The sequence below is a fragment of the Carassius carassius genome, chromosome 33 (assembly GCF_963082965.1).
Source record: "Carassius carassius chromosome 33, fCarCar2.1, whole genome shotgun sequence".
NCBI classification, from domain to species: domain Eukaryota; kingdom Metazoa; phylum Chordata; class Actinopteri; order Cypriniformes; family Cyprinidae; genus Carassius; species Carassius carassius.
This window is the reverse complement of record NC_081787.1, coordinates 17,644,526-17,671,538: the sequence shown is the minus strand read 5'-3', so window position 1 is coordinate 17,671,538 and position 27,013 is coordinate 17,644,526. Positions and strand designations below refer to the sequence as shown.

Here is a 27,013-nt window from a genome sequence, read left to right as displayed (position 1 = left end):
TGTGAATTGGTGGGTTTTTGTTAAATGTGAGCTAAAATCATCACAATTAAAAGAACCAAAGACTTAAACTACTTCAGTCTGAGTACATTGAATTTATTTAATACACAAGTTTCATAATTTTAGTTGAATTACTGAAATAAATGAAACTTCCACTACATTCTAATTTATTGAGATGCACCTGTATATTATGGAGTCAGTGGCACATCTAAAAGGTTACGTAGTGTTTTGTATACAAATTGTCGTGACCTCCTAAGCCGGTTTTATTTGTGGGGCAGTTTCTACCCACTGCATATAAAATAGAATAGCTAAATACGCTGAGCTCAAGATAGAAATGTGTCATGTGTCTGCAGCGGGATTTTTGCAAGCATATTTATGTACAGTGTGCTGGAGACACATAACATGCAAAGGTGTGGTTTTTTTGTTTGTTTGTTTGTTTTTTGCCTGAGTTCTGTGAATTAATTATTTTTGTGTTCTATAAAAGCACTCCACCATTCTTTCAAAGGGACTAAATGTCAGGTGGCTCCATGAGAATGCAGTTTCTAGCTTTAATTCATGGTCATTCAAAATTCTGTTTTGACTGTCCATTAGCTGATCAAAGACCTGTTCTTGGTATTGTCAAGCTGCTGTGCTTTTGGATTTCTGTCAGTAGTGTGGTGTGAACAATAAATCCCTGCATAGCAGAAGTGCTTGGCATTCTTTCCCTATAAGACGATGGACTTGATTGTAACCACATTAAACAAATATACTTTGATGCACTGAACACAGGGCAGTCAAATATTGAAAGAAGATAACTAATGTCAAGAATTCAAGTGGTCAATAGGTTAAATAAATTATGTTTTATGCATTTTTTTTTTACTAAATTTAAATTTAAATAATTGTAAATTGGCAGCATTTTCAAGCGCAAAGCATCACTTTCCCATACTTAAGTTGCAGCTCTTCAGGATAAATAACTCATGCTGTAGTCCTCTGTACAGTCTCTTTAGGTGTAAGGAAGAGTTTTTAAGAGCTGCATGTTACAATCTAACACTAAAGTTCAATTGGTGTGCACTTTGTAAAACTCATTTTGTGTCCTCTGTCGTCTCTAGGCAGCCTCTCAAAGCAAAGTTTCCCCTGATAGAAGGTCTAAAATTAGTGAGCCCCTATGACTGTCTTGGCCTAGTATGTCAGATTCCATTCACAGACTCTATCTATCCTATCCTATCACAACACCTGCTCCTAGCTGTAACACCCTATTAAGCTTGGCAGAGAAATGCACTGATGTCCAAGCATGATTAAAAAAGCTTCAGGTCAGGTTCATCCTGTACTTTTTTTGTGCATGCTTGTATCTCTTTTTTTAAAAAGTGGTGTCAATTAAAGTTTGAAATAGCTGGGCAGTGTGTGCTCAGACAGGCCCAACGGTACAGGAGTCGCAGCATTTGTTTGGACTAAGCTTGAGGGGCTGGACATATCTGTGCACTGAGTGGCCTGTTTCGATGAATGGTCAGTTTGGCACTCGGAAACCTGTAACCCCAGTTGAGCCTCATTCACAGCTCATGGTATATGGTATAACTGTCCCCTGTGAATGCTCTCTGAAGGGGCTGTTTCATTCAAACCGTCCATATAGAAAACCGCAGAAAAAGGCAAGTATCATGTCTGATGATCTTTTTTGAACTTTTATATCTGCTTGTATGATATAACATTTTTTTACACCATAAAAGTTACTGTATATATTTTTGCATCAGTAGTTTTGTATTGAGTTATGTCTTTCAGTGGTCATAAGAGAAATCCTTGAATCTTTTAAATAATACTGTTTACTATTATTGAGTATAGTTTTGTATAAGCACTCTGTATTTTGTTTGGAAGAGACTTTTGTTTAAAGTAACTATATTTTCTAATAGACTGTCACTTTTAGAATCTTTGTATAAATCTACAAGAAAACATTTTCTATAGACTTCTTAAGATTTGTCATGAGAATGATTTAATTCTAACATTCTTAAGTTTTTATGATGGTTTCTTTTGAGTTTAGGGGTTTATAAAAAAGGCTCAAGTGAGACAACCCAATGTCTGTGGTATCTGAAGTGAAGAAATGGAACACTGGGTTTTAGAAGGAGACAGCTACTCGTTTCTTTGCAGTGATCCACACACATTCAACCTGCAGAATCGTGAAGGGCCAAATCGTGTGGAGATCTTTGACATCACTTCAATCCCCAGCCATCGTAATGCTATATCTGAAACAACATGCCTGTGTGACATTTTTGGGGATGACTGCGAGTCTTTGTTACTTTCTAGTAGCCCAGCTTCTGCAGCATTTATCAGGAGGGAAGTGGATCAGTCTTTTCCAGTGGATGATGCCAATGACTCTTCAGGATCCTATCACACTGCCAATGGATCTGATTTAAGTGACAACACTGAAGTCAATTACAACATACCTTCTCCAAAAAATATCCAGAATTTTTCCACATCTGAGACCAGGGAATCACGTTCAACCCCAGCTGAATCAACCATCTTGTCTGATACCAATATTGGATTTAAACCACTTGACTGCACACCGCCTGCATCAAAAGTCAATGGTAATGACCTTTCACATACAGATAACTGGGAAGAACCACAAGTGTCAGTGAACAATGCCCCAGTGAATGAAACCGGAATCACAAATGCATATGAACCACAGTATGTGAATTCAACAACAGCTGCTACCCTGATTAATCCAGCAAATGGACCTTCTAAAACCTCATCCTGCTCTTCAGAAAAGAAAGAACCTGCTATTTTTGAACAAGAAGGAATTATTAAAACACCTCAACATTCAAGTAAAAACCTATTTTTAGACCAGCAATTATTTGAATCAGACTGTGAATCCTTGGCAGGATATCCTCATGAACAAAATAATGTGATGTCTTCTGAGAACAAAGAGAGTATGAACTATCAATGTCCACAAGAGCAAAACATTATCTTTTCACAAGGGTTACTGAACAGTGGCTCTGCATTAGAACTTTCAAACCCTTCTCCAACAGATTGCAGCCTTATGCAGGAAATGTCTACTTCACCTTCAAACAGAGATATTAATTTTCTACCCATAGCCAGTGTCATGCCAGAGCCCAGATTAACCTCCACCACACCTGTAAGCAGTGAAACTACCTCCACACCTGCATCCACAGGTAGATCTTCACCTGAGCTGCTGAATTTGTGTTCAACTCAAGTTAGGCATGCATCAGAGTTTCCAAACTTGGAGGACACTTATGGTGCTTGTTTATCTGTATCTACACTTCCTACCAGGGATAATGTGGAAATAGATTTTCTAACTGTGTCTGCCATTTCTACTGAAATAAGAGGAATGGTATGTTCATCCATAGATGGTAGAGAAAGACTGGAAACACCTGAAATCTATGAAACCTGCTCTTCTCTTGAGCACTCAGCACCTGCTCACTCACCACAACCAATACTGATTCACTCCCCTGTGGGTTACACCATCAGTCCATCACCTACATGTGATAAAATTGTTTCTTCAATTGAACCTGAGGACTCACCATCATCCCCTGTATCACCTGAGATAAATGAAACTTGCTCTTCTTCTGAGCACTCAGCATCCGCTCACTCACCAGAACCAGTACTGATTCACTCCACTGTGGGTGACACCATCAGCCCATCACCTACATGTGAGAAAATTGTTTATTCAGTTGAACCTGAAGACTCTCCATCCTCCCCTGTATCACCTGAGATCAATGAAACCTTCTCTTCTTCTGAGCACTCAGCACATGCTCACTCACCAGAACCAGTACTGATTCACTCTCCTGTGGGTTACACCATCAGCCCATCACCTACATGTGATAAAATTGTTTATTCAGTTGAACCTGAAGACTCTCCATCCTCCCCTGTGTCACCTGAGAACAATGAAACCTTCTCTTCTTCTGAGCACTCAGTACATGGTCACTCAACAGAACCAGTACTGATTCACTCTCCTGTGGGTTACACCATCAGCCTATCACCTACATGTAAGAAAACTGTTTATTCAGTTGAACCTGAAGACTCTCCATCCTCCCCTGTGTCACCTGAGAACAATGAAACCTTCTCTTCTTCTGAGCACTCAGTACATGGTCACTCAACAGAACCAGTACTGATTCACTCTCCTGTGGGTTACACCATCAGCCTATCACCTACATGTAAGAAAACTGTTTATTCAGTTGAACCTGAAGACTCTCCATCCTCCCCTGTATCACCTGAGATCAATGAAATCTGCTCTTCTTCTGAGCACTCAGCACCTGCTCACTCACCAGAACCAGTACTGATTCACTCTCCTGTGGGTTACACCATCAGCCCATCACCTACATGTGATAAAATTGTTTATTCAGTTGAACCTGAAGACTCTCCATCCTCCCCTGTATCACCTGAGATCAATGAAACCTTCTCTTCTTCTGAGCACTCAGTACATGGTCACTCAACAGAACCAGTACTGATTCACTCTCCTGTGGGTTACACCATCAGCCTATCACCTACATGTGAGAATATTGTTTATTCAGTTGAACCTGAAGACTCACCATTCTCCCCTGTATTACCTGAGATCAATGAAACCTGCTCTTCTTCTGATCACTCAGCACCTGCTCACTCACCAGAACCAGTACTGATTCACTCTACTGTGGGTTACACCATCAGTCCATCACCTACATGTGAGAAAATAGTTTATTCAGTTGAACCTGACGACTCTCTATCCTCCCCTGTTTCACCTGAGATCAATGAAACCTTCTCTTATTCTGAGCACTCAGCACCTGCTCACTCACCAGAACCAGTACTGATTCACTCCCCTGTGGGTTACACCATTAGCCCATCACCTACATGTGAGAAAATTGTTTATTCAGTTGAACCTGAAGACTCTCCATCCTCCCCTGTATCACCTGAGATCAATGAAATCTGCTCTTCTTCTGAGCACTCAGCACCTGCTCATTCACCAGAACCAGTACTGATTCACTCTCCTGTGGGTTACACCATCAGCCCATCACCTACATGTGAGAAAATCACTTCTTCAACTGATCCTGAGGACTCACCATCTTTCCCTGTAGTCACAATGATTGATTGCAGTGATATCTGCTCCTCTCCTGATCATTCCGTTCCAGCTCACTCACCAGAACCTGAAATAATTCACTCACTGATGAGTTTTACCATCAGCCCATCACCTACACATAAGATAATGTTTTTTTCGGTGGAACCTGATGACCTACCATTCTCCCCTGCCATCACAGGAACTGATTACACAGTAACACCAACACGCGGTAGAGATTCCACACCTGTGTTAAGTAGCATTACCTCCACTCCAAACGGCAAAGAAAATTACCATATACCAGAGCCCAATTCCCCAGCCCCTTCACTGGAATTGAGATCAGTCATCTGCTCACCTGAAATCAAAACAATATCATATAGTGTTCTGCCACAAAATACAAAATCCTCTAGCATCACATATAGCGTTATACAATCTGAAGATTTAGCACAATCACCTGCAGTAGAGACAAATGTCTGTGGCAACTCCTCTGAAACTTCCAACTATATTTTTGGAAATGACAACTCTGTCTCGCCTATCTCAAGGATTTTTTTGTCAACACCAGAGAGTAGATCAATGCCTTCATCAGCTGCATCAGACCATACCAAACACACAGCACAATCCTACTATCTCCAACCTGAGCCTTCCGTCACTCTTGAAAAGGAAGAAAATCAGACTTTATCCATAATCTGTAATGGAATTAATCATCCTTTCTCTAACCCAATAGACTGTTTTAATTGTTTTGATGACCTTGCTGACACAAAGATTCCCAAAAGCATTGCATCTGTCCCAGACGAATGTAAAGGCAATGGACCACCAGTTCTTAGCCAAATGCAGATCTTGCAAGCTTCAATCTCTAAAACCTCAGATTCTGGATTGTCCACAGAAAAAAATGAGAAAAATCAAGAAATTGTCACTGATAACACAACTGATTTAACTGTCTGTGGAACACCAACTTCCAGGAGTCCATGGGCCGCATCTGTGCCTAAGCCAATGATATCTGTACAGATGAAACAATGCCATGTTGAGGGTTTTGATAGCAGCAAGGGAACAGAAATGTTGAAAAATGATTCCCCAAACAGCAACAAGAGGCTTAGTCAAGTGCCTGTAGCATTAAGAGATAGCCCAGGGGTTATCAGAAGGGACAATGGTGGTGAATTTGACAGGCAGCCATGCAGGGAAAAGGAAGAGAGTGGAAAGGAGGGGGGAGAGAGGGAGGAGACTATAGGAGAGACTAGTTACAGAGGGGAACAGGTTGAACTGTCATTTAGGGCCAGGAATAGAAAAGGGCCTGCAGGCCACAGCCCAGCTCGCTCATGTCAAGACCCAAAGTCAGGAATTCCAGCTCGCTGTTATTATGAGTCGAACCCAACAACTCTGCAGCAACAGAGTCAGCTCAGAGCTCAGGACTCACAACAAAAGAATAAGGTTGGCACCAGGAGGCTCCAGTCAGCTGCCCAGGGTAAATACAGCAGTGCAGGCTTTCTTACTCCTGAATGTACTGGTGAGACCTCCAGCATGGGAAGTGAGTTTGATGAAGCAGACAATGAAGTAAAGTGGTTTACAGATCTGGCCTTCAGAAGCCTATCTAGCCCTCAGGTGGATTATTTGGATGTGTACAATTCAAGTCACAGGTCATCTACAAATCTTTCACAGCCTTCGACCGTAGACATCCCTGGTGCTGTTGCATGGATGACATATGCAGACTTGCATGGCTCAGCGTTACATGAAAACGATGGCTCATCTTTTCTTCCTCGTGATGGCCTGGACCTAAACAAACACTTCGAAATAGGGAGATTTGAGTGTGTGGATGTTGCATTAGAGAGCAAGGAAGAGTCCAGCAGAGGAAAGAGAACAGTACCTAAAAGGCAGATCCAACTGTTAAGGCGGAACACAGATGAATCAAAATATAAAGGAAACACTGAAAATATTTTGAATTCACCCTCCACACATAGACGCTCAAAAGACACACTTGTTCGTCAACATAGCACACCAGCATTTGTGCCAAAGGAAGTTTCCAAGGAGGTGCCAGATTCACCACAAAATGACAGGAAAAAGACACTGCAGAAGTCTGTGTGTTTAGATGATGGCTCCCCTAAGACACATATGGCGTCTTGCATTATCAAGAGTGTGTTGTCAAAGAAAATGCAGGATGTGCAGAAAGAGACACCAAAAAGTACAGATCCAGGTCGATCTGCAGATAAAAACAAACATCCTGATGTCAGCCTCAGCTCTTTTTGTGGTGTACCAAGTACCATGGAGGAACATAGTTTAAGCCCTAGCCTGCATTCTCAATGTACGCTTTCATCTGAAGATTTAGCTGTCGGAGAGGAGAGAATTTCACATCGTCAGCTGAAGAAGTGTGCTCCAAAAGTTCCTCCAAAACCACTCTTAAGACCTGCATTCTTTAATACTGGGGAAGCTCAGGTAGCTGGCAACATTACAAGGGAAGAACCAAAGCCTATATTGGCCCATCCACAAGTTGATGACAAAATGCAAAACTGCAAAAGTGATGGGAAAGAGGGTGGAGGTAGCAACCTTGAAGAAAAGTACAATAGGGACTCAGAAAATGCTAGTATCAGGAATAAAAGTCCTGCTGTTGCTTCACCAACAATTAGCATGCCAAGCAAAATGACAAGCCGAGACATAAAGAAGTGCCAGATGACACCAGAAAACCAGAAACAGCTGGCTGAAAAGAGTGTATTTACATCAAAAACCCCAGAAATAACTTTGAAACCTTCTTCTATCAAACAAAAAAAGACATATTCTCTGAAAGTATCTCTGTCCCCTGACTTGGAACAGTCCAGGGAAATTTCTGAATCTCAGACAATGGAAAAAGCTGCAGAAGATATAAGCACCAGATCTACCAAAGTCACAGAGACCGAAGACAATGATGACAGCAACAAAAAATCTGTTATACATAGAGTTAGGGATGTGAGGAAGTTAGTAAAAAACACATACAACCTGTGTTTCAAAGCATCAAATTCTACCTCTAGTGCTGAAGACATGGTCATACAAGAGAAAAGAGAGAAGCCACCACAAACTCCTCCAGCCTTGCAAATTGAATGTAAAGCCATCAGTTGGAAGGACAAACAAACATCAGGCAACAAAGCAATCCACTGTCATGATGAAAAACAACCTGTTGACATATCAAAAATATTACAACCAAGGGTGTGCGCAGAGACAAGAAGAGATGCTGACATGACTGAAATAACATCCAAAGTCTCTTCACCAAAGACAGAGTCACAACAAAAATTGCCATATTCTAACTCTACAACCACAAATGGATTACCTGAATCAGAAAGTATTACTAAGAAATTTTACATTCACTGTGATCAGAGTTCTAAGATGCCTCCTAGACCCCCGAGTAAGGAGCGAGAAGTTTCTGCATTGGTGGTTCTTCCAGATTCCAAATCCAAGACAAAGAACGTTGCCCCAACAGTCCTTGACTCTACTCAAATGAAAGCTGCAAGCAGCAGCCACTCCGTATCCATGCTACTAAAAGAAAAAGGGATACAGGCTGATATTGGAGTGTGTAATGTTCTCACTGAAGGTGCAAGTGCTACAGCTAAACATGTCAACAAGCTTGAGGTACCTGTACAAGCCTGTTTATCAGAAATCATTTTAAGTGAAGGACAAGTAAAAAATACATCATTGCCTTGCAATCCAACAGCTCTTGTGAAGGATTCATCAAGAACATCTCAACCGAGTGAGAGTCCCAAAGGAACACTGACAGAAACATTTTCAAAGGAACAAGAAAGAAAGAAAATAACTGCCACTTATTTAGCAACATCTGAAAAGCCAGAGGTGAGGTCTTTTTCATGTAGTACAAAAAATAATGCCACACCAATGAACCCATCAAAAGAGATTGAGTTACCCATACAAGTGAGGTCAATATCCACCGATAGACTAAAGCCGTTTGTACCACCAAAACCCAGCAATAAACAGTCATTTGCAGAAATTACGTCAGTAACAAGTGATCAATCAAAAGCAGATAGTCAAGCATCATCTGTTATTACACAACAAACCATGTTAAATAGTGAATCAAAGAAAAATGAAACCCCATTAACAGCAATACACAAGGATCAACCAAACGAGACTTCATCAAGAGATACAAAAAGACTGGCTGTATCAGCTGTATCAAGCTACAAACAACCATCTAGCCCAGTCACATCAACTCCAAGTGTTGTGCAAAAATCCACCACAAAGACATTGTTCAGTCTGGATCAACAACAATCTTCTGCTTTCTTGCAAACAACCAGCACATGCCAGCAGCAAAGCCCATCATTAAGTCAAGACCAGTCAATGCTAGATAGTTCCTTTGCTTCTAACCCATCAGGACCACAAACCCTTGGCCACACAGAATCTGTGACGAGAGCATCATCTAATAATCGTTTTCACACAGATGAGTATCTTTTCTACGCTTCAGATGATCCTCCTAGCTATGATGAGCAAGAGAGTTTCAGCCCACTACGGCTATCAGACTTACCCCCCCATAGGTCATGCCGGTATCATCCAACCACAAAGCAATCTTCTTGCTCCTGTACACCAAGTTCTCATTTACATCATGGACACCCCCACCACAGTCCACAGGAATGGGTACCAGCAGTTTCTCTGTCTCCAGGCCAAGTCCTTACCTGTCCCGGAGCTCCTCCGCAAGTTCAAGTTCGTCCTCGTCAGTGCAGACCAGATGGTCTGCCAGTCTCCGATACCACAATACCCCATGCCTCCACTTTGGTTCAGCCTCTTCACAACCCACGAGCTTGCCCTGTTTCAAACTCACAATCCTATGGTGATGACCAACCACCAACTTCTGGGTTGCTTGTAGATAGGCGCCCAGCTAATCATCCTTCACCTCAAGCAGCAGGTCCTGCTCCCTATCATGAGTATTCTAATTTAGCTAACATGTCTACTGTAGATCCCAGGCCTCAGTTGTTTAATCCCCAAGATTTGCCTCCATCTTTTGGCCATGATTATGCAAATGAATGTCCAGGTGGAGCTGGTGTATTGTATCCAGAGAATACAACTGGGCTCAGCTGTGGCCAAGGTTCTCGCCATGTCCTTCTTGATCCTGAGACTGGTAAATACTTCTACATTGAGGTACCAGTGCAACCACTCAGAAAAATGCTGTTTGATCCTGAATTGGGCCAGTATGTGGAAGTTCTCATACCACAGCAGGCAATGTCCCATTCAGGGTTGTATCCACCAGCTGCTCCACCCTACTCCTCTTTGCATAGTCCTGGGTTGTATGCCCCACAGTACCTTCCTTATGCAGTGCCATCTTACCCAACAATCTCAGGAAGTGCCCAGAAAGTTTGCCATCCAGAGCCACCTCCTGTCCCCACCACACTTCACCAGACTTCCTTCAGGTATGGAAGTCCTGCAAGCCAGATGCCAAAAAATGAACCAAAAGGCCATTCATCACTGGATCAAAGTTATCTAGAGAGCATGTATTACATCCCCACTGGGATAAATGCAAGTCCAAATTCAACCACTTCAGACTGCTACCACGAGCCATCAAGCATGCCTCATTCCGGGGGAAGAAGAGCATGAAACAGCAGTGGATTCATGTGGTCTGTTTACATTTGAAATCTGTTCTAGTAGGCAGCCTTTTTTAAACTAAGTTGAATATAAAACTTCAAAATGTCTAGTAAATTTTGTACTTTCTCAGATATAAGACTAAGATTGAAACAGTGTTGTTTCGGCTCATTTTATTTAAACAATTAATGTGAAAGACAATTTGTTAGCTGCTCAAAAAGACCCAAAACAGCTTTGCCTACTTTAAGCCTTTTTATTTTTATTTTTATTTTTTTGGACATTTGACATATCACAGTTGTCACTGTCTGATGTAATTTCAGTGTATCATTTGGTCCTTCACTTTCCTTGCATTGGCCAAACTTATGCAATGGAAGGTCTTATCTTGCAATAGCTATCAGGGTTTAACCAAACATGTCTTCCTTGAATAACCTTAATGGTTATATATTTCTGAAAGGATTTTCATTTCTAAGTGACATTATTTATCAAATACATGACATACGTAATATGACATGATGCAATTGCTTTGTGCAACACCTTCGATGTGCACTGGGTAATGCAGGTAGATGCTGTACATTTGGGTAAAAGAATGTGGATGAGCAACATCTACATACTGACATAATTTTCTATCATCTTTCCATTTGCTATTTTTTACACATGGATATATCCCATTAAAGAAAACTGTCTACAGAATCCAGGTCTCAAGTGATTTTTTCCCCCCTCAATTAATGTTAGCTGCAACATATGGACTATTTCAGTAACCGTAAAGCTAAAGGCTGTATGTTTTAACTTCTGTAATATGTGATAATAAATATATTATCACATATTAAAAATGTGTGCCTACAACATATCTTTTTTTGGTGACATTTTTTGCAACCTTATTAAGCCCAGAGGTAAAAGAAGAGTTTCCATTTTTGTAAATCACATGGTATCCAGTTTGCTAGTCACAACATAATAGAAGCTGACCCACTTAGAGTTTAGGTCCACTGCTGGGCTGTCATTTTATCTCTGGATGACATCTAGTGGACAAGATCTAACATCATTGTTCATCTGTTTAATGCTTTCTTTGTAAGGATGTGATGTGCTTTTTGTAATAGAAAGAAACAAATACTGGCCTAATGCAATAGCCATTCTAATAAGTCATTATTCAGTTAGATCTATTTGTAAATAGATAAGATGGCCAATTTAGTTTATTTCCAACTCTGGGATCATTCTGTTAGCTGAATGATACAAGCAGCGCATGTTTTGACTGGTGTGAACTATTCTGGGTGTTTCTTTTATTTGGGTGTTCAGCACGGACGATATGACATAATGTACCACCATGGTCTTAGCTGTGACGTTCTGTGGAAATGTTTCCAGTTATGCAGGCAAACAGTTAAGTCTTTGCTCTACTCCCAAATTGCAGCCGCACCCATAAATGACTGAATTTGATTTCCTGACCTATCTGATCATATTGTAAAATAGGCTGATGGAATTGTCTGTGTGTGGGTAGAAAGTTTTGTGTGAGAGAGTGCCTTGACTCCATTGGGTGTTTGACCGAAAACACAAAGATATTCAAGTCTGCCCATGACTTCAGTCATTCAGGATCCCCTGAGCAGACTGCAAAGCGAGTAGTGTGTAAATTAAAACGAGTGTTTTTGGGCAAGTACTAATCTTTACCACAAACATGTCCTTATGTGCTGTTAGTTAGATTAAGGACTTATAGATGCAACAACTTAAATGAACAAACCATTTCACATTACATAGGGCTAATGTCGAACATATGGCCATTTATTATCTTCCTGAAGGGTTTTGTGTGACTGGCTGATTGTAATTCAGGGTTCATTTCAAATTTAATTGGATTTATTTTCAAACTATTTTTTAATCAGAAATTGGTAGTACATTTTACAATTACAAAGAAACAAGTCACATTGAATTAAAAGTTGTTTTTTTTTTTTTTTTTTTTTTTTTTTTTTTTTTTTTTGTATAGTGTACCAATTTATTCACAATTAATAATTTTTTACTTCATAATCGCGTGATGTATTTGCTTAAATCTAAGTAGGAAATCTTTATCCCATATATAAAAATTTATGGTTTTAAATTAAGTTCTGACAGAGATATGGTCGAAATTTCATCCAGGTAAGATTAGGGATTAACCCTTATCACAGGTGATCCCGTCAGCGTGGCTCTTAACCTCAGGTTGCTGCAGATGGGGGTCTTCCTTACAATTTTGTAATTTTAGTCGCCTTGAATTGTTTTTTTTTCCCAGACAAAATAACCAAAAGGAAGCAGCACCTTAGAGGAGTTGAGTTGCCTTTGTGAGGTGAGTAAATGCTATTGCTACATAATAGCTCATTACTCACATACTCATAAAAAGCAGAAACTTTGTCATGTACCTTGTTCTGCTTTGAAGGACAGACCATATATGGGCGCATTCCGGGGATGACATCAAGAAGCACGGGCATGAATGGACTTGCCTGCTGGGTGAATGACCTCTGTGCACATGCAGGATGGATCAGGTACACAGGTTAGATTAGGAAACCTATTTCAGCAGCCTTTCCGGTCGAGTCATGTCACATATAGCAACAACTGAACCAAACAATGCTTCTGTCTGCAGGCCAATCCCCAACAGAGGGCTGTTTGCTGAGGTACTGTACCAGCAGGAGGAGCAGTCACACCCACAAACATACACAACTGAGAGAAGTCCCTTCACCTGCTTATATTTCACTGAAGAACCATTTTATTGCATCAGGCATTTTTTAAATTCACAATATACCTGCCTGTAATTATCAAGTAACCCTGAAGACCTTCCTTAGCTGGTTCAGGTGTGTTTGACTGGGATTGGATCTGAAATAGGCAGGATGGTAGTTCCACAATGTATTTCTCATAATTTTGAACAACATATTTATTGTTTCACACCTTATAACCTATTAAACCTTGTTTCTCTTTCTTTTTTTTTTGGTCATATAATGCCAATACATTTTAACTGTGGTGCATTTGTGTCCAAATAAACTTTTTGGAGCTACTATATTTCTTCAAATACATGAGGCATCTGTGAAATAAAGTATTAATAAAATATTTTGTACATTTGCACTTATTAAATAGAATAAAAGATAAAATAATTATAATAAATAATTATTTGTAAATCAAACAATGTGTGATAACTTAAAGTTCTGACTGATTTACTCTAAACAGATTTACTTTCCCTTTCTTGGATAAAATTCGGAACATATTTTGAATGTTTCGTTAAATGTTAAATGTTTTTTAGCTCTAACCCTAATCAAACACACCTAAATAGGGTAAGAGCTAAACTCTGCAGGAAAGTGGATCTCTGTATGTCTTTTCCGCAGGACTGAAACCTGAAACTTGAAGGATGGAAGGAGTTTGCAGTGAGATGTCGCCCCCAGACAGCCTCTGTGTGTATTGAGAGAATAAAACCATCAAACTATCAACAATTACAGGACAAAGGTGAGGGGAAATTAAGCTACTGTACATGTGTGTCATGGAAACATAATAGGGAGAGGCAAATATTTTCCATTGTAATTCCATTGTAAAACTTATGAAGCAGGAGGCTTTAAGCATTCAGTGTTTGGAACATCCACATGTGAAAAGGGAGGCTCTGTTTCCAGTGACATGGTTCAGACTAGGGGAATCCCCTTCAGGGAATGGCTGAGGAATCAAATCCACTCTGGATCTCACATTATTGGATTTTGTTAGATGTTAAATGAAAACGCAAGACTAGACTAACATTATAGTTCCAGAAAGATTGCAGAACAGAAGACTAGACACAAAAAATAGCCCAGTGTGTCACATTAACGGTGACTTAAAAAAAGTCTCCCTTTTACTTCAATGTAAAATCAGTGTCACTTCACAATCACTTCATCTATGATATCACCCTTTTTCAAGAACTCTGATGTGTTACATCCCCAGTTGTATGGTTTACGAATACAAATGATGATGTCTGGATTTTTAATAAGTAGTTTGTATTAGTGTCTGATCACGGCCATATGTCGGTAAGCATTATGCAATGCTTCAGAACTGCTGTATTTGCGATTTCATTGGCTTATGATGACATGTTTCACCGCTAGTTATTCTTAGAGACACCCACGATTGGTTTCTACTACAAAACCCTTATCAGTAGGGAGGCGATAATCTCAGAAAGCATGACAGCCACATTTATTTTTGGTATCTCTTCCTACCCCCTGCAATAATAAACTGCTTTTTGTTCATGCCCACTCCCTCACTTTGATGTTAGTATGGCATTTGATCAACACGGCTCCAAGGAATGCTGGGAAGGCTTTGAGATTCTGTGGTGACACCATAAAACAACACAAAGGCATGTGAGAAATTGAAAGTCAAATGCTTGAGCTGAAGGAGAAGGTGATGACATGTTGCATTGTGACTGATTATTCTGAAAGTCTAATTTTGTGAATGACAGACTGATAAGGAAAGCGATTAGTACATAAACATTTGACTTTTTTTATTAGTAAAAAGTCAATCAGCAATTGGCGATGCTCCTGGAGTGATGACACAACGCTGAGAATTAATGTGACATGACCGCATTTACAGTGAGATCAACACACTTTGAACACATCTCTTGTTATTGTCAGGAAAATCAGCTTTTTGTTTTCTTTTCCTGTTTCTATTCTTTGGCTTTGTGGCTTCTTCCCTCTCACGCTCTCTCCTTATCACGTCTACACATATGTTGACCTTACAAATAACTTCGTTATCACCTTAAAGCACTTTCTAATTTCTGCCGATATTGCAGTTAATCAGTATATCAGTTAATCAGTATGGCGCCATTAGTGATGAAAGTCCAAGTGCCATGTTAAACAACTGGAAAATTAATGACATTTATTACCAGACCAGAGATGCATCAAACTAGTCACATCACATTAATCACGCCACACAAATTGATGCATCATGAATTGCCTCTGTGCTGAAATTAAAAGATTATTATTATTTTTTTAAATAAATTTTTGATAGCCCCACACTATAAATTGTATTGATTACAAAAAAAGACTTTGAAATGTTACATTAAAAACATGTTAGTTGATTAACTGTTAGATACCTTGCCATATATGGTGAAAAACTGTAAATGTGTCAAGATTGAATTGTATGTAATGTTATTGTAAAATACTTTCATATGTATGCTTTTTGGAAGCATACACTATGGATGGCCATGTAAAGTATGATTAAAAATAGTAAAAGTACATTCACAGAATTTCTTATGACACACCGCATATGATTATATTCTATTTAAATACTTTTGTTTCTCATTATTTATCTTATGGGTAATGTACATTAGGGTGTTTTGTTACATTTTCTGTTATTTAGTTAATGTTTATTGTTATTTTAGTGTCATGTGTGTTACCCAGATGGTGTTTTATGTTTATGCATGTGCACCAAATGTACAAGACTATGATTTATGGACAGGCAACTTATGATGAGTTCATCATGTGCTATTCTACTGTGGCACCTGTGTTATTATGGTGGTTACTGGTATAAGATAAAAAGGAGATTTTAATGGTAGATTTGTATGTTGACATTGTCACCTTATCATTTATATGTATGTGTGTGTATGTATGTATGTATATGTGAAAGTTTTAATAATCTTTTTGAGCAGGGAAATCCACACCACAACTATAATGATAGCAACAAAGAGGAACAACATTGTTGGCATCGTTTTAAAAAAAGTTTTTTTTTTCCAGCTGATGAATTATAAAATCATTGACAGCCAATCAGAATCCACCATGCTTTAAGAGCATTTAAAGCATCAGATTACAAAACAGCAGTGTACGCTCACAATAAATAGAACCATTAGTGTAGATGCTAATATAGTTATAGTTATAGTTTTTGGTATGAATGGGCCTTTAAGATAAAACGTTAAGTGAAGCAAAAGTGAAAACTTTGTCATTTACTCACCCTTATGTTATTTATATATCTGTATGATTTCTATATGAGATATTTTCAATAATATTGGAGTCCAAACTACATTGGACTGAATTGACTTTACAAAAAAAAAAAAAAATTAAATAAATAAAGACTTACAGGTTTGGAATGGCATGAGGGTAAATGAAATAGTAATTTCAAAGTCAGCACACTCCTTGTTGTCATGAAGTGTCATTTGAAGTTTTTATTTCCTATGGGTTCATTGTTCACCCAAAACACCTTTCTATGACTCCTGCATCAGTTTCCTGTGGTCACTGTTGTGTACAATCTGCCCACCCCCTGACGAAACCCCTTCCTTCTTCCTTATGAGAATTCTCAAGAGTGGGCAAACCAACAGTGTGAGTCAGTGCTTCAATCAGCACAATGCGGCTAAAACAGTCTGCGTGCAATGACCTTCTAACATCATATTTAGTTCTCACTCACTGTCCTCTTACGCAAAACACGCCACCACATCATTTTTGCTTCCAGCAGGATTTGAGTCCAGGCTTTTGGCCGCTCACAAAGTCTGCTAGTATTTATGCTGCTTGTATATATCGAATGCATGATGGCTGGCTAATGCTATTCCAGCCATGATAATAAGGAGGGAGTGGGCTATATTTGTCAAGTGGGGGAGTGTCCATCATTACAGCAGAGCTTAGCACAGGTTGTGACCACAGAGGGGTTCGTACCAACATGAGCCTCATAGAAAGTCCTGGTGTTTGTGTCTTGCCCACCAGACACTATTCCAGTAATTAGAGTCTGAGGTTTACATGTCTGATTATTTTAAGTATTTGATTGTTCGTGGGTGTCAGGAGGAATGTTTACAGTAAATTCTCGTGTGTGTTTGCTAATGAGTGGTGGCAGATTTCATGCTAGACAGGATGTTTGTGTTATTTAGGCCTTTATTGTGCTAACTGGCTGGTGGTATTTTGAAAATGGCAAAAGCTTTTTCTGCACTGTCTCCCAAGTTTTTAAGTCTGCTGTCAGGCATTAAGTTATGAGTGATTTCTGTGCCTTTTTGCAACAAACAGAAAACGCGCGCGCACACACACACACACACACACATGTTTCCCAGTTTTTGGAGTAAATCTAAGCAGTAATTTTATTTTTTTGTGCAAAATGTATTGCTATAAGGATGCTGCTGTGTGGTTTCGAAGGTATTGACTGTTTTATGCATGTTGCAGTGCAGTTCTGTGTTGTCATGCGTGGTTGGTTAAACTGGCTCAAAAAACATGCACTGTAAAAAAAGAAAAAAAAAAGTTCCTCCTTCACTGTAAGTCTCTTTTTTTCCCCTTGCATCATCCAAACATTTATTTGTTTACTACCTATTACTTATAGAAATTAAGTTTCTCTGCAATTGTAGGAACATGACATGACATACCTCACTCTTAAGCACACCACTTTTGTTTTTGCTAATCACTCAAGAAAGCTGCATTAAAAGAGGTATAGAGTAGAAAATCAATCATTGTGTAAAACAAAACAATATTCTTGAATTTCTTGAGACAGTAGAGAAGTGAACTTCAGGAGTTTTTGAATTTTCAATAAATCCCTTTTACAACCTTGACAGGAGTCCCATTAATATTGCAAGTGTCACTCCTTCTACAACCACAAACACGGGGGCGGTGGCACGAGTGAGGGGCGAACTCTGTTTACCCCACCAATGACACATGAAACCTGTTTGTAAGAATCATTGTCTGCAATTCTGGTTGCTGCTTCTAGAGGCGCACAAAACACCCACTTAAGCTTTACATTTAAATTTCACTTAATGTGCTTTAAAAAAACAAGATGATCTCAATGAACAAGCACGCTCATGTTTTAATTATAAAACCCCAATGAGAAACATTGTGTCCAGTGCATTTCGGTAGCAACACGTCTCCAAAAAGTTTAGCTGTACTGTATTTATATCACATTACGTTTTAGGTGGGGGTGTGAAGGAATGGTGGCTTTCAGATCTGGAATGACATGATGGGACGTACTTGATGGTGTAAGTCACACATGAATCTCCTTCCTCGGGCCAAAGTAAACTCTTGGGAGTCATTACAATGATGATAGTATGAAACCCTCTGTCACTCCGCCAGGACGTTGCTGCTAAATCCAGTTTTGGAAGGAACAAGGCTTTCGCTTTGCTGAGTTACAGACTGTAATACAAGCAAACGTCACTAATATTTTTGCTCAAGTGTAATATTTGATATCTGGCTTGTTTTAAATCCGCAAACCATGGCCAACACCACTATTAAATTAAAATAAGAGTGCTAGAAAACAGCAAAAGAATGTTTTCCATTGCACTAAACAAAATAAAATAAGTCACAGTAAATCACATCTAAACCTCCCTTCTAGAAAAGTCTGTTACGTCTGATTAGCCACAATCTATTTTGCCATTCTTTTACATTTGGGACAGTGTGTCCTATGGTTAGAACTTCTATTTGTTTCTGGATAAACATCCCCGCCTGCCTCAGTACTGTTAAATCACGATATGATCACAGAGCACTTATCTAAAACTTGGTGGAGTCACATCCAAGGTGCCGTATTTTCAATCACAGCATTGCAATAGCTTAATCATTTCAGCAACTGTTTACTGAGAAAAACCAACACGCAACATGAAAATAATAGCTTTATAAGAAACCAGTCTCATTTTGGGCTTTGTGGAAATTTTGGACCGCATTCCAGAGTTGTGACAGCGTTGCAAATCTCAGGGAGCACCCAGCATGCCTAGACAGATCCTTACCTCCACCCAAACCATCATCATAAACAGTGAGCTCCTTCATACCAGTTCCCTTAACAACTGACACTAACAGGTGGGATTGTAAAAAACAAAAATATGCTCTTTCATAATATAAGATCTAAATATGGATAAATTTTGGTGGTCGGCATAGGGGTTGTAGGGTCTGAGCTTGTGTCCCACAGGATGTAGGTTCAGACCCCAGAGGTTCATGACCTACCATCATTGTGTTCCCAATTAATCAATGCAATGGATCATGGGACCCAAAAATATCTTAAGTGGGGTTTTTGACTCTCTTTGATCTTTTTTGGAGAAAATTACACATTTAATCTTGGTTTGCTTAGCGTTCACACTATAATTTTATAAAGATCTGCTACAAGGAAATGGCAGTTCCGACGCCTGCCCAAACTGGAGTGGATTTTAGTTCATTTAGATGTCTTTAGTCTTGCAAAGTTCATCTTCAGGGGGTGAACACACACAAAATGTAGACTGTATGAATTCTCTGTATTCTGTTTGGCATAAATTGTCTAATGCTTCTAAAGCCATTAAACAGTTTATGAGTGCATAATGAGTTAAATTTCTTCACAGAAATAGCTTCAGAAGACCTGAAATATGGTATGAAATTCATTTTTAAAATGATATTTCTAAGTATGTTTAACAACTTGCAACTTGTCAGCCATAGCCACTATAAACTGTCATTTTATAAGATAGAAAAACATTAACATTGTTCAAAATTTCTCTTTTTGCATCCTACAGGAAGTAGCAGCATACACATGTGAAATGACATGAGGGTAACAGAAAGAAGACAGAGTTTTTATTTTATTTTATTTTAAGTATCCCATTTAAGATTGTGCTTGTCACTTTAAATAAAAATAAAGAATAATATAATAATAAAGAATAATAATGCAATGTCATACGTGATGTGACCTCAGATCTGAATTTGACATTAATGCACAATTTGTTTTCTTGTCTGTGGCTGAAACTAAGCGGTCATCAATGTAAAAAATAGACTGTCAAGGGACATGTTGTATTGTGTGTTTTGGCGCTCAACCATTTTTAGAAAGTCTAAACTGCAGCACTTGCTTGAAAGGATCTTGCTGAAAGTCCTGCCATGGTGTTGTGGGATTTCACAGGCAGTATTGTGTGAAGGTCAGGAAACTCTGTGAAGCATTGATACAGTACACTGGCTCAGCTTTCCTCAGTATGGACAGCTGCTCTTGATGACAAGATGGTAGGGTAAGCCACACTGAAGTCTTTACTTGGGGTCGTGGCCTATTTAATTAATTTATTTATTTATTTATTTTTATTTACGCAACATGCACACTGTGTAAGCTCACAGCACATTATAATAAATTTAGGATTTTAATTTGCCAGCAGAAAATGGAAAGTTTGGAGCGGGAGGGTAAAGTCCAGTTGTTCTGGGAAACTAAGAGCAACAGAAACAAAACAAAACCGAATATGTTGCTATCAGTCAATCGGTTATCATCATGATAAACCAGAAGGAAACCTCTTTTATGACCGAAACCTGATGACAAGTTCACCAGACAGATGTTACAGCAGTCGGATCTCGCAAAACCATGTCCGAGTCACAATTCATGTCAAAATAAAAATAAATTAATATTTTGCGTGAAAATTAAACCTATTTTAAAGCCATTAAGATTACACTGTATCATTATTTGATGAAAAATCAAAATTCTGATAACTCTATTGGCAGCTGTGATTAAAATAATAATAATAATTATTATTATTAGCATTACATTTAGAAAAATATTTTTGCATAACTATGCTGAAAATTTAAAGGAAAATCTGCTGATTTGTTTACTACTGCGGAAAAAAAAAAGAAAAGAAAAAGTGTTAAATAGACATTTGACATATGACTAGGAAATGATCTTGACAGGTTTTCTAAAATTAACCTGTACAGTTAGACACACAAACACTCCTAGACTTCCTAATAAAGAATAACTTCTCACACTGCTCAAGTTCACCTTTGTACACTGATGAACATTAACAAACCGTGGGTACAACCTTCATACTTTAAGTGTCGTAAATATTTGACAACTGCTGAAAGAACACAGGTCACCGACTCTTGGTTTCGTAAAGAACAATTCACTCTTTATGACAAGTATCCAGTGGGGCCAGAGAGGGCCTCAATCAACAAAGGAAACATAAGTGTGCCGTGCGTTTTTAGGGAGTTCCTGGGCTTCTTTTGCTTAAACTCCCCTGATGAAAAAGCCCTCCATTGGCACGACTTGCATTGCAAGTCACACCATTAGTCATGGTATTGTAATAATAGCCCTTACCAGAAGGTTTCATATCTGATAAAGATCTGACAGACAATGTAACCCATGGTAACAGATGACATAGAGCTGTCTTAACTTGTAGGTGGCATTCTTGAGCGTTCTCCAAGTGTGACCTGCAGGGAATCCGAATGCGTCATTTAAACAGTTCTCCATTCAGAACAACAACAGCTATGGTTTCTGTTTGTAGGTACAAAAAGACTTTCAACCAATGTATTTACTCATTCTGATTTTTTTTTTTTCAAAAGCACTGAATAAAAGCACACAGCGTCAGTGTTTGGGATTGACATCCACATTTACAGGAGTGAAGGTAAACCAGAAATTGAATAATTAATTTCCACCACCAATACATATAAAATAGAATAATATAGAAATATAGCCTACTGTTCAATGATTGCAGTAGAAATAACTGAAAAGTAACAAATTGTAAAATGCAATTATAAAAATCACATCTTTTGTGTTTAAGAAAGGATAAGATTTGCTGTTAATCTGGACAGTTTCCCTTTCTGCTGCAGCAGATAAAGATTTCTATAATGAAACTAACTTGACAAGACAATTTTGGTTCTCTTGTTCTCCTCGTCTTCGCCTCATTTGTTTCCTTTTAACTCATGTGCATAAAAAAAGATTACTCTGTATATAAAGCTCAAGCTGCTTTAACATTTAACATTTCCTCCTCTTATGCATCTACAGTATTGATCATTTAATTCAATGTTCTGATCAATTAAGGGTTAAACTAGTGACTGCCAGGATCTGAGTGAGTCTGAATCTTTTTGCCGTTTTCAACAATTCTTTTTTTTTTCTCTAAAGTTATTTGTAGAAAACTTAGAAGTGGAAGAACCCTGCCTCAAAAGAAAACACCCGAAAATAGATCTCACAAGGAGAAGGAAGATAGCACAAGCTGCTGGTGAATGGAAATGGGAAACAATTGCTCTCATTCCTAAAAAAAGACAGATTTTATATTAAGGCTGCACTTTGTCAGTGCTGCTAGCTGACAGTGTTTGTTGAATGGTGAAAGGAGACGTCAAAGTTTGTGTGCCTTCAGAACAGCATTAGGTGTTTTTCTTCCCGAATTCTACTTGTATTGTTAAGATATTTTTGTGCCAAAATAGCCATAATTTAGATTTGCATTTAATTTAACTTTGCAGGCTTGTTCTCATATCCGATATAGTTGATTGATTGATTGATTGATTGATTTGATTAAAATTCTGCATTACATTTGAAAGAGAAAAATCTGCACTGAAATACTGCACAAATTATTAAACTCATATTGAAATGATCTGAAATCCTGTTAAAAATAATGTTGGTTTCTAACATTTCTAACGTGGCTTTTAGTATCTACTCAACTTTTTCTTTATTTCCTCACTGAGACTAGGTTGGCCATGTTTCTGAATACTGACTAGGCGTCGTTGGTGTGTAAAAGTTTATTTTTCATGTATCTGACATCTGTACTCCAGTTATTTCAGTTTGAGCCATTTTCTGTAGCTCAGTATCAATAAATATCCATCTTTTGAATTGGGAGGACATTTTGAATTTTAAAAGCTTTCGTAGCTTTATCTCAGAAGAGAAGTGAAACAAAAAAGGCCAAATATGCGGTTTAATAGACAATGTACAGAAAAAACACTGTTCACAAGTTTAGGATTGGCAGGATTTTTAATATTTTTTAAATAAGTATTTTTTTTCTACGTAAGGCTGCATCTATTTATAAAAACTGTAAAATTGTGAAATATTATAAGTTTACAATAACAGTTTTTATTTATTTAAATATTTTTAATGTGATTTATTTTTTTCATGTCAAGGCTGAATTTTCAACTTCATTACTTCAGTCTTCAGTGTCACACGATACTTCAGAAATCATTCTGTTGTGCTGATTTGCTGCTTAAGAATGTTATCAATGCTGCATGAAAACAGTTGTGCTGCTTAATATTTTTGAATAGAAATTTCAAAAGAACAATTTATTTAAAATATAAATCTTTTGTAATATAAATGTATTTCATGACACTTTTGATAAGGAGTCTTTGCAAAATAAATGCATTAATTTCTTTCCAAAAAAAAAAAAAACAGATCACAAAAGGAAGTTAATTAAAACATTCGACTGGTGTTGTGGAGTGAAAACACATTCACATATTGAACCATAGATGTCATACCGAATGGTTCAATATTATATTGAGAATTGTGGCATCCCTGACTGACACTGAGAACTCTTTTGACTGCAGATTGTGTCAATTGACCAGTCAGAATCAATTATTCCAGAGAATGTTTCATAACATTTCATAGTACAATATCAAGGAAGGGCATACACAGGATCCACCTAGTTTTCTTGTTACAGGCCAGTTTGCATGAGAGGCAGAATAAAACAAAAGCCTTTTCTTGGTTTCTGTCACCATCCCATAATATCAGTCCAGCCTACACAAGGAATGCAGGGGAATGACCCATAATGTTACCAGGGAACAGACTCATTCCTTTAATCTCCATTGGGTTTCTTTATGAGCCAGAGAGTAAGAGAGACTCAAGATTAACCTCAGCAGATGTGTGATTTATTCCCACAGATCCACCTGCACAGTTTTTAATCACCAGCTATAATGACTAGCTATAAAAGTCTGTCTTTGTTTTCTGTTCCATGTACTTGTTCCTGCTATCAGTACTGCTTTATTAGTAGAGGAATATTGGTTTTACAACAAGCCCCTCCTTTTGCAGGTGCTCTGGAAACTGTCTCTAATGTTTCAGTAGTTTTTGTTCATTTATACTGATTCTAAAATCAACATGAAATCAAACTGACCCTATTTACTTTTTAATGCTCTTAGTCTAATTAATTTCCGTCCTGTATCCTGTGTTTCTGCATTTTTTCCTCATTTAATATTCTGTTGAAGTCCTGTTTAACACATATGACATAAACTAAATGGTTTGTGAACGCTTATGTCTTCAGATTTGTATTGAAGCCTGTCTTCACCATGGGATAAAAAAAAAAATACAAAAATCAACACAGAAATGCGAGTTTATATCTTGCTATTCTGAATTGTTATTGCACAATTTTTACTTTTTTCCATTCAGAATTGCAAGAAAATTGTCAGAATTGAGATATGTAAACTTGCATTTCTGAGATAAAAAGTCCAAAAATTACAATTAACTTTTACATTTATTATTCTTTGGGAGAAAAAGAAAGAATTGCGATATCTAAACTGAGGGAAATTTTGAGGGGAAAAAAGACTAAACTGTAAAGTAAAAAAACAAAATTCTGAAATGTAAACTTGAAATTGTAAGAGACAAATAGTCAGAATTCTAAATTTATATCTCACAATTCAGAATTTTTTTCTCAGAATTGTTAGAAAAAAGTTCTGGATTCTGGAAAAAAAATTGCAATTACCTTTATTTATTTATTTTATTTCATGCTGCAACGGGCTTAGATTTGTGTAGAACATGAATTAGACCCCAGAAAGACAGTCAAAAGAAGATATTTTTGTGGGTCAAGCTGTCAGATAACACACAGGGGTCCAATATCTGAATATAAACCATGGCACATTCACAGGTCTATGTTTAGAGCTTTTATGATGTGTGGATCATAACTGCGGATCCAGATTTAGAAAGGATGGAGCCTCAACATTTATCTAGTAATGGAGTCGGTGTCAGTATTGCTGCTCAAACCATGTTTATTTTGTATTTGCATAGTCAACTGCAGCTTAATTGTTTGTAGCTGTGATTCAGTTGTGTTTCAGATTCACTCAATTATATTGTCTGCTGACTCACAGAACATGCAAGGTCATCAGCGTAACATTTGCCTGATGTGGTGGAGGTTTGATACGATTTCATTGATGATGGGCCAGACCCATATAAGCCTACATCATCTGTCCCTGGGGCCACTCATATGCATGTCAACCTGGGAAAACACAACAGGGGGCCACCGAGAGGAAGAGGTTTTACATGGAGACACATAGGCTGGGTGCTCTGACTCATGCTTACACATTCACCGGGGGAAATGGCTGAGTAATCAGCGCTCACCACAAAGATTTTTAATGATCTATCTGGTCTAAGTGACTGTTAGCAATAAACCGTTTTTCATATTTCTATCCAATCAGCTTTCAAAAGAGTAAGAAATGTGGAGCACACAGAAAAAAATACTTTTAAGTGCTCCAAGCCAGGCTTTGTTCACGCCTGGAAGAAATGCCAAAACCCTGTGCTGTGACATTAAAGTTGATGACTCTGGGATCTGAGTTTGTGGTCAAATTACGCTGAAAGGTTGAAAGTTGAGGTTTTTGGGGCTGGAAGGGGCGTTTTACTTACTGTAGAAGTGTAATGTTGTAAATTGTGTCAGGAAGCATCTTGTTTAAAGCATATTTTACTGCAAAATGTGACAGAAAACTGATAAAGACAATAATGCATTGCTGTAAAAACCAAAACACATGTGTGTGCTGGTCTTTTGAACATGGCTGGGTACATTATTCTAATATTAAAAGAATGGATCACTCCTTATAAAGCATATTGATGATTCTTGCCATTACTACGTCTGTCTTTGTTGTAAAGCAAAGCTTTTACAAGAGAGCAGTGAGCTCACCATATAAAAAAATCCCCTCCTAGCATTCCTCTGGCCCTGACCACAACTCCCACCTCTCTGTGGCGTGCTGTTCAGATACCAGACAACACACAAATTAGAGCGTGAGACTGGTCTTTTTAGCACCTGATTCAGGCTTCTTAAAGGAATAGTCTTGTGTTGTGTGTTTCTAACATTGCCTTTTGCTGTCTGGTCATTCTTGCTAAGAGGCTTTTATAAATAGTTCACAAAAGCCTGCATCTTATTAAATAATCTCTTAAAATTCAATATAGGCATAACCAATTCCCTTCAGTCAGTTTATCTATATGGATAAAAAAGTTTACTTTCGACCCATACCTCAATTTACAAATGAACAAAATGTGATGCCTTCATTGTGTACTTGCCCCATTAGCTTCCATTGTAATTGCATTTTTTCAGTCTTGATTTTAATATTGTTAGTAGTGAGGTATAAGTTGCAATCAATTTGTGTAATTCAACCATAACTGGCACCTAATGTGACATTTTCAGAAAGACATAACCTGGGTAACCATTTAAAGTCAGCATGCTCTCCAAAACAGTGGCTCATGGAAGAGTCATTCTGGCAGAAAGGCATGCACGCTTTAGCCTAATCCTGCCCAACCGCATTCACCGGAAATGGGAGGCTGTGAGGGGGGTGGAGCCTCTTGTTTAAATATGTGAGTCAAGTGCAAGACATCCCTCACTTCTGACTGAATTCTGCAATGTGGTAAAAAAGGCAATGCTCAACACAAGCCACAGCCCTGGAACACCATCAGATTCCCAATGGTTATTGATAGCATCCACTGAAAAAGCAACTGAATTTGTTTGTGCAGGAGCTGGAGCAAAAAAGAGCTGGCTTCTTAGTCATTTTGTCCCATCTCTGCTCCACCCAGCGTTATCATATCCTCTCCTCACATTTGACATACAATCCTGCTCGGACCCTCCAGGGGATCTAAATAGACGGGTGAGAATTTAATAACGTGATAAAGATATACAAGTGTCTGTCC

The 27,013-nt window shown here is 38.3% G+C and overlaps 1 protein-coding gene and 1 long non-coding RNA gene across 2 annotated transcripts; both read left to right on the top strand.

Annotated features, from left to right (window-relative positions):
• Window positions 1-3,310: 3,310 nt before the first annotated feature.
• On the top strand, window positions 3,311-10,617 carry LOC132114139 (uncharacterized). Its single transcript, XM_059522260.1, has one exon. The coding sequence runs from the start codon at window positions 3,311-3,313 to the stop codon at window positions 10,556-10,558; it is 7,248 nt and encodes a 2,415-aa protein (XP_059378243.1). The 3' UTR covers window positions 10,559-10,617.
• A 3,257-nt stretch (window positions 10,618-13,874) lies between these two features.
• Window positions 13,875-15,734, top strand: LOC132114270 (uncharacterized). Its single transcript, XR_009425277.1, has 2 exons — window positions 13,875-13,987; window positions 14,775-15,734. It is a non-coding gene; the product is annotated as an uncharacterized LOC132114270 (long non-coding RNA).
• Window positions 15,735-27,013: the final 11,279 nt, after the last annotated feature.

What these genes read in the sequence shown, in the direction of transcription:
- LOC132114139 (XM_059522260.1), top strand. Translation starts at nt 3,311, where the DNA reads ATGGTATGTTCATCCATAGATGGTAGAGAAAGACTGGAAACACCTGAA.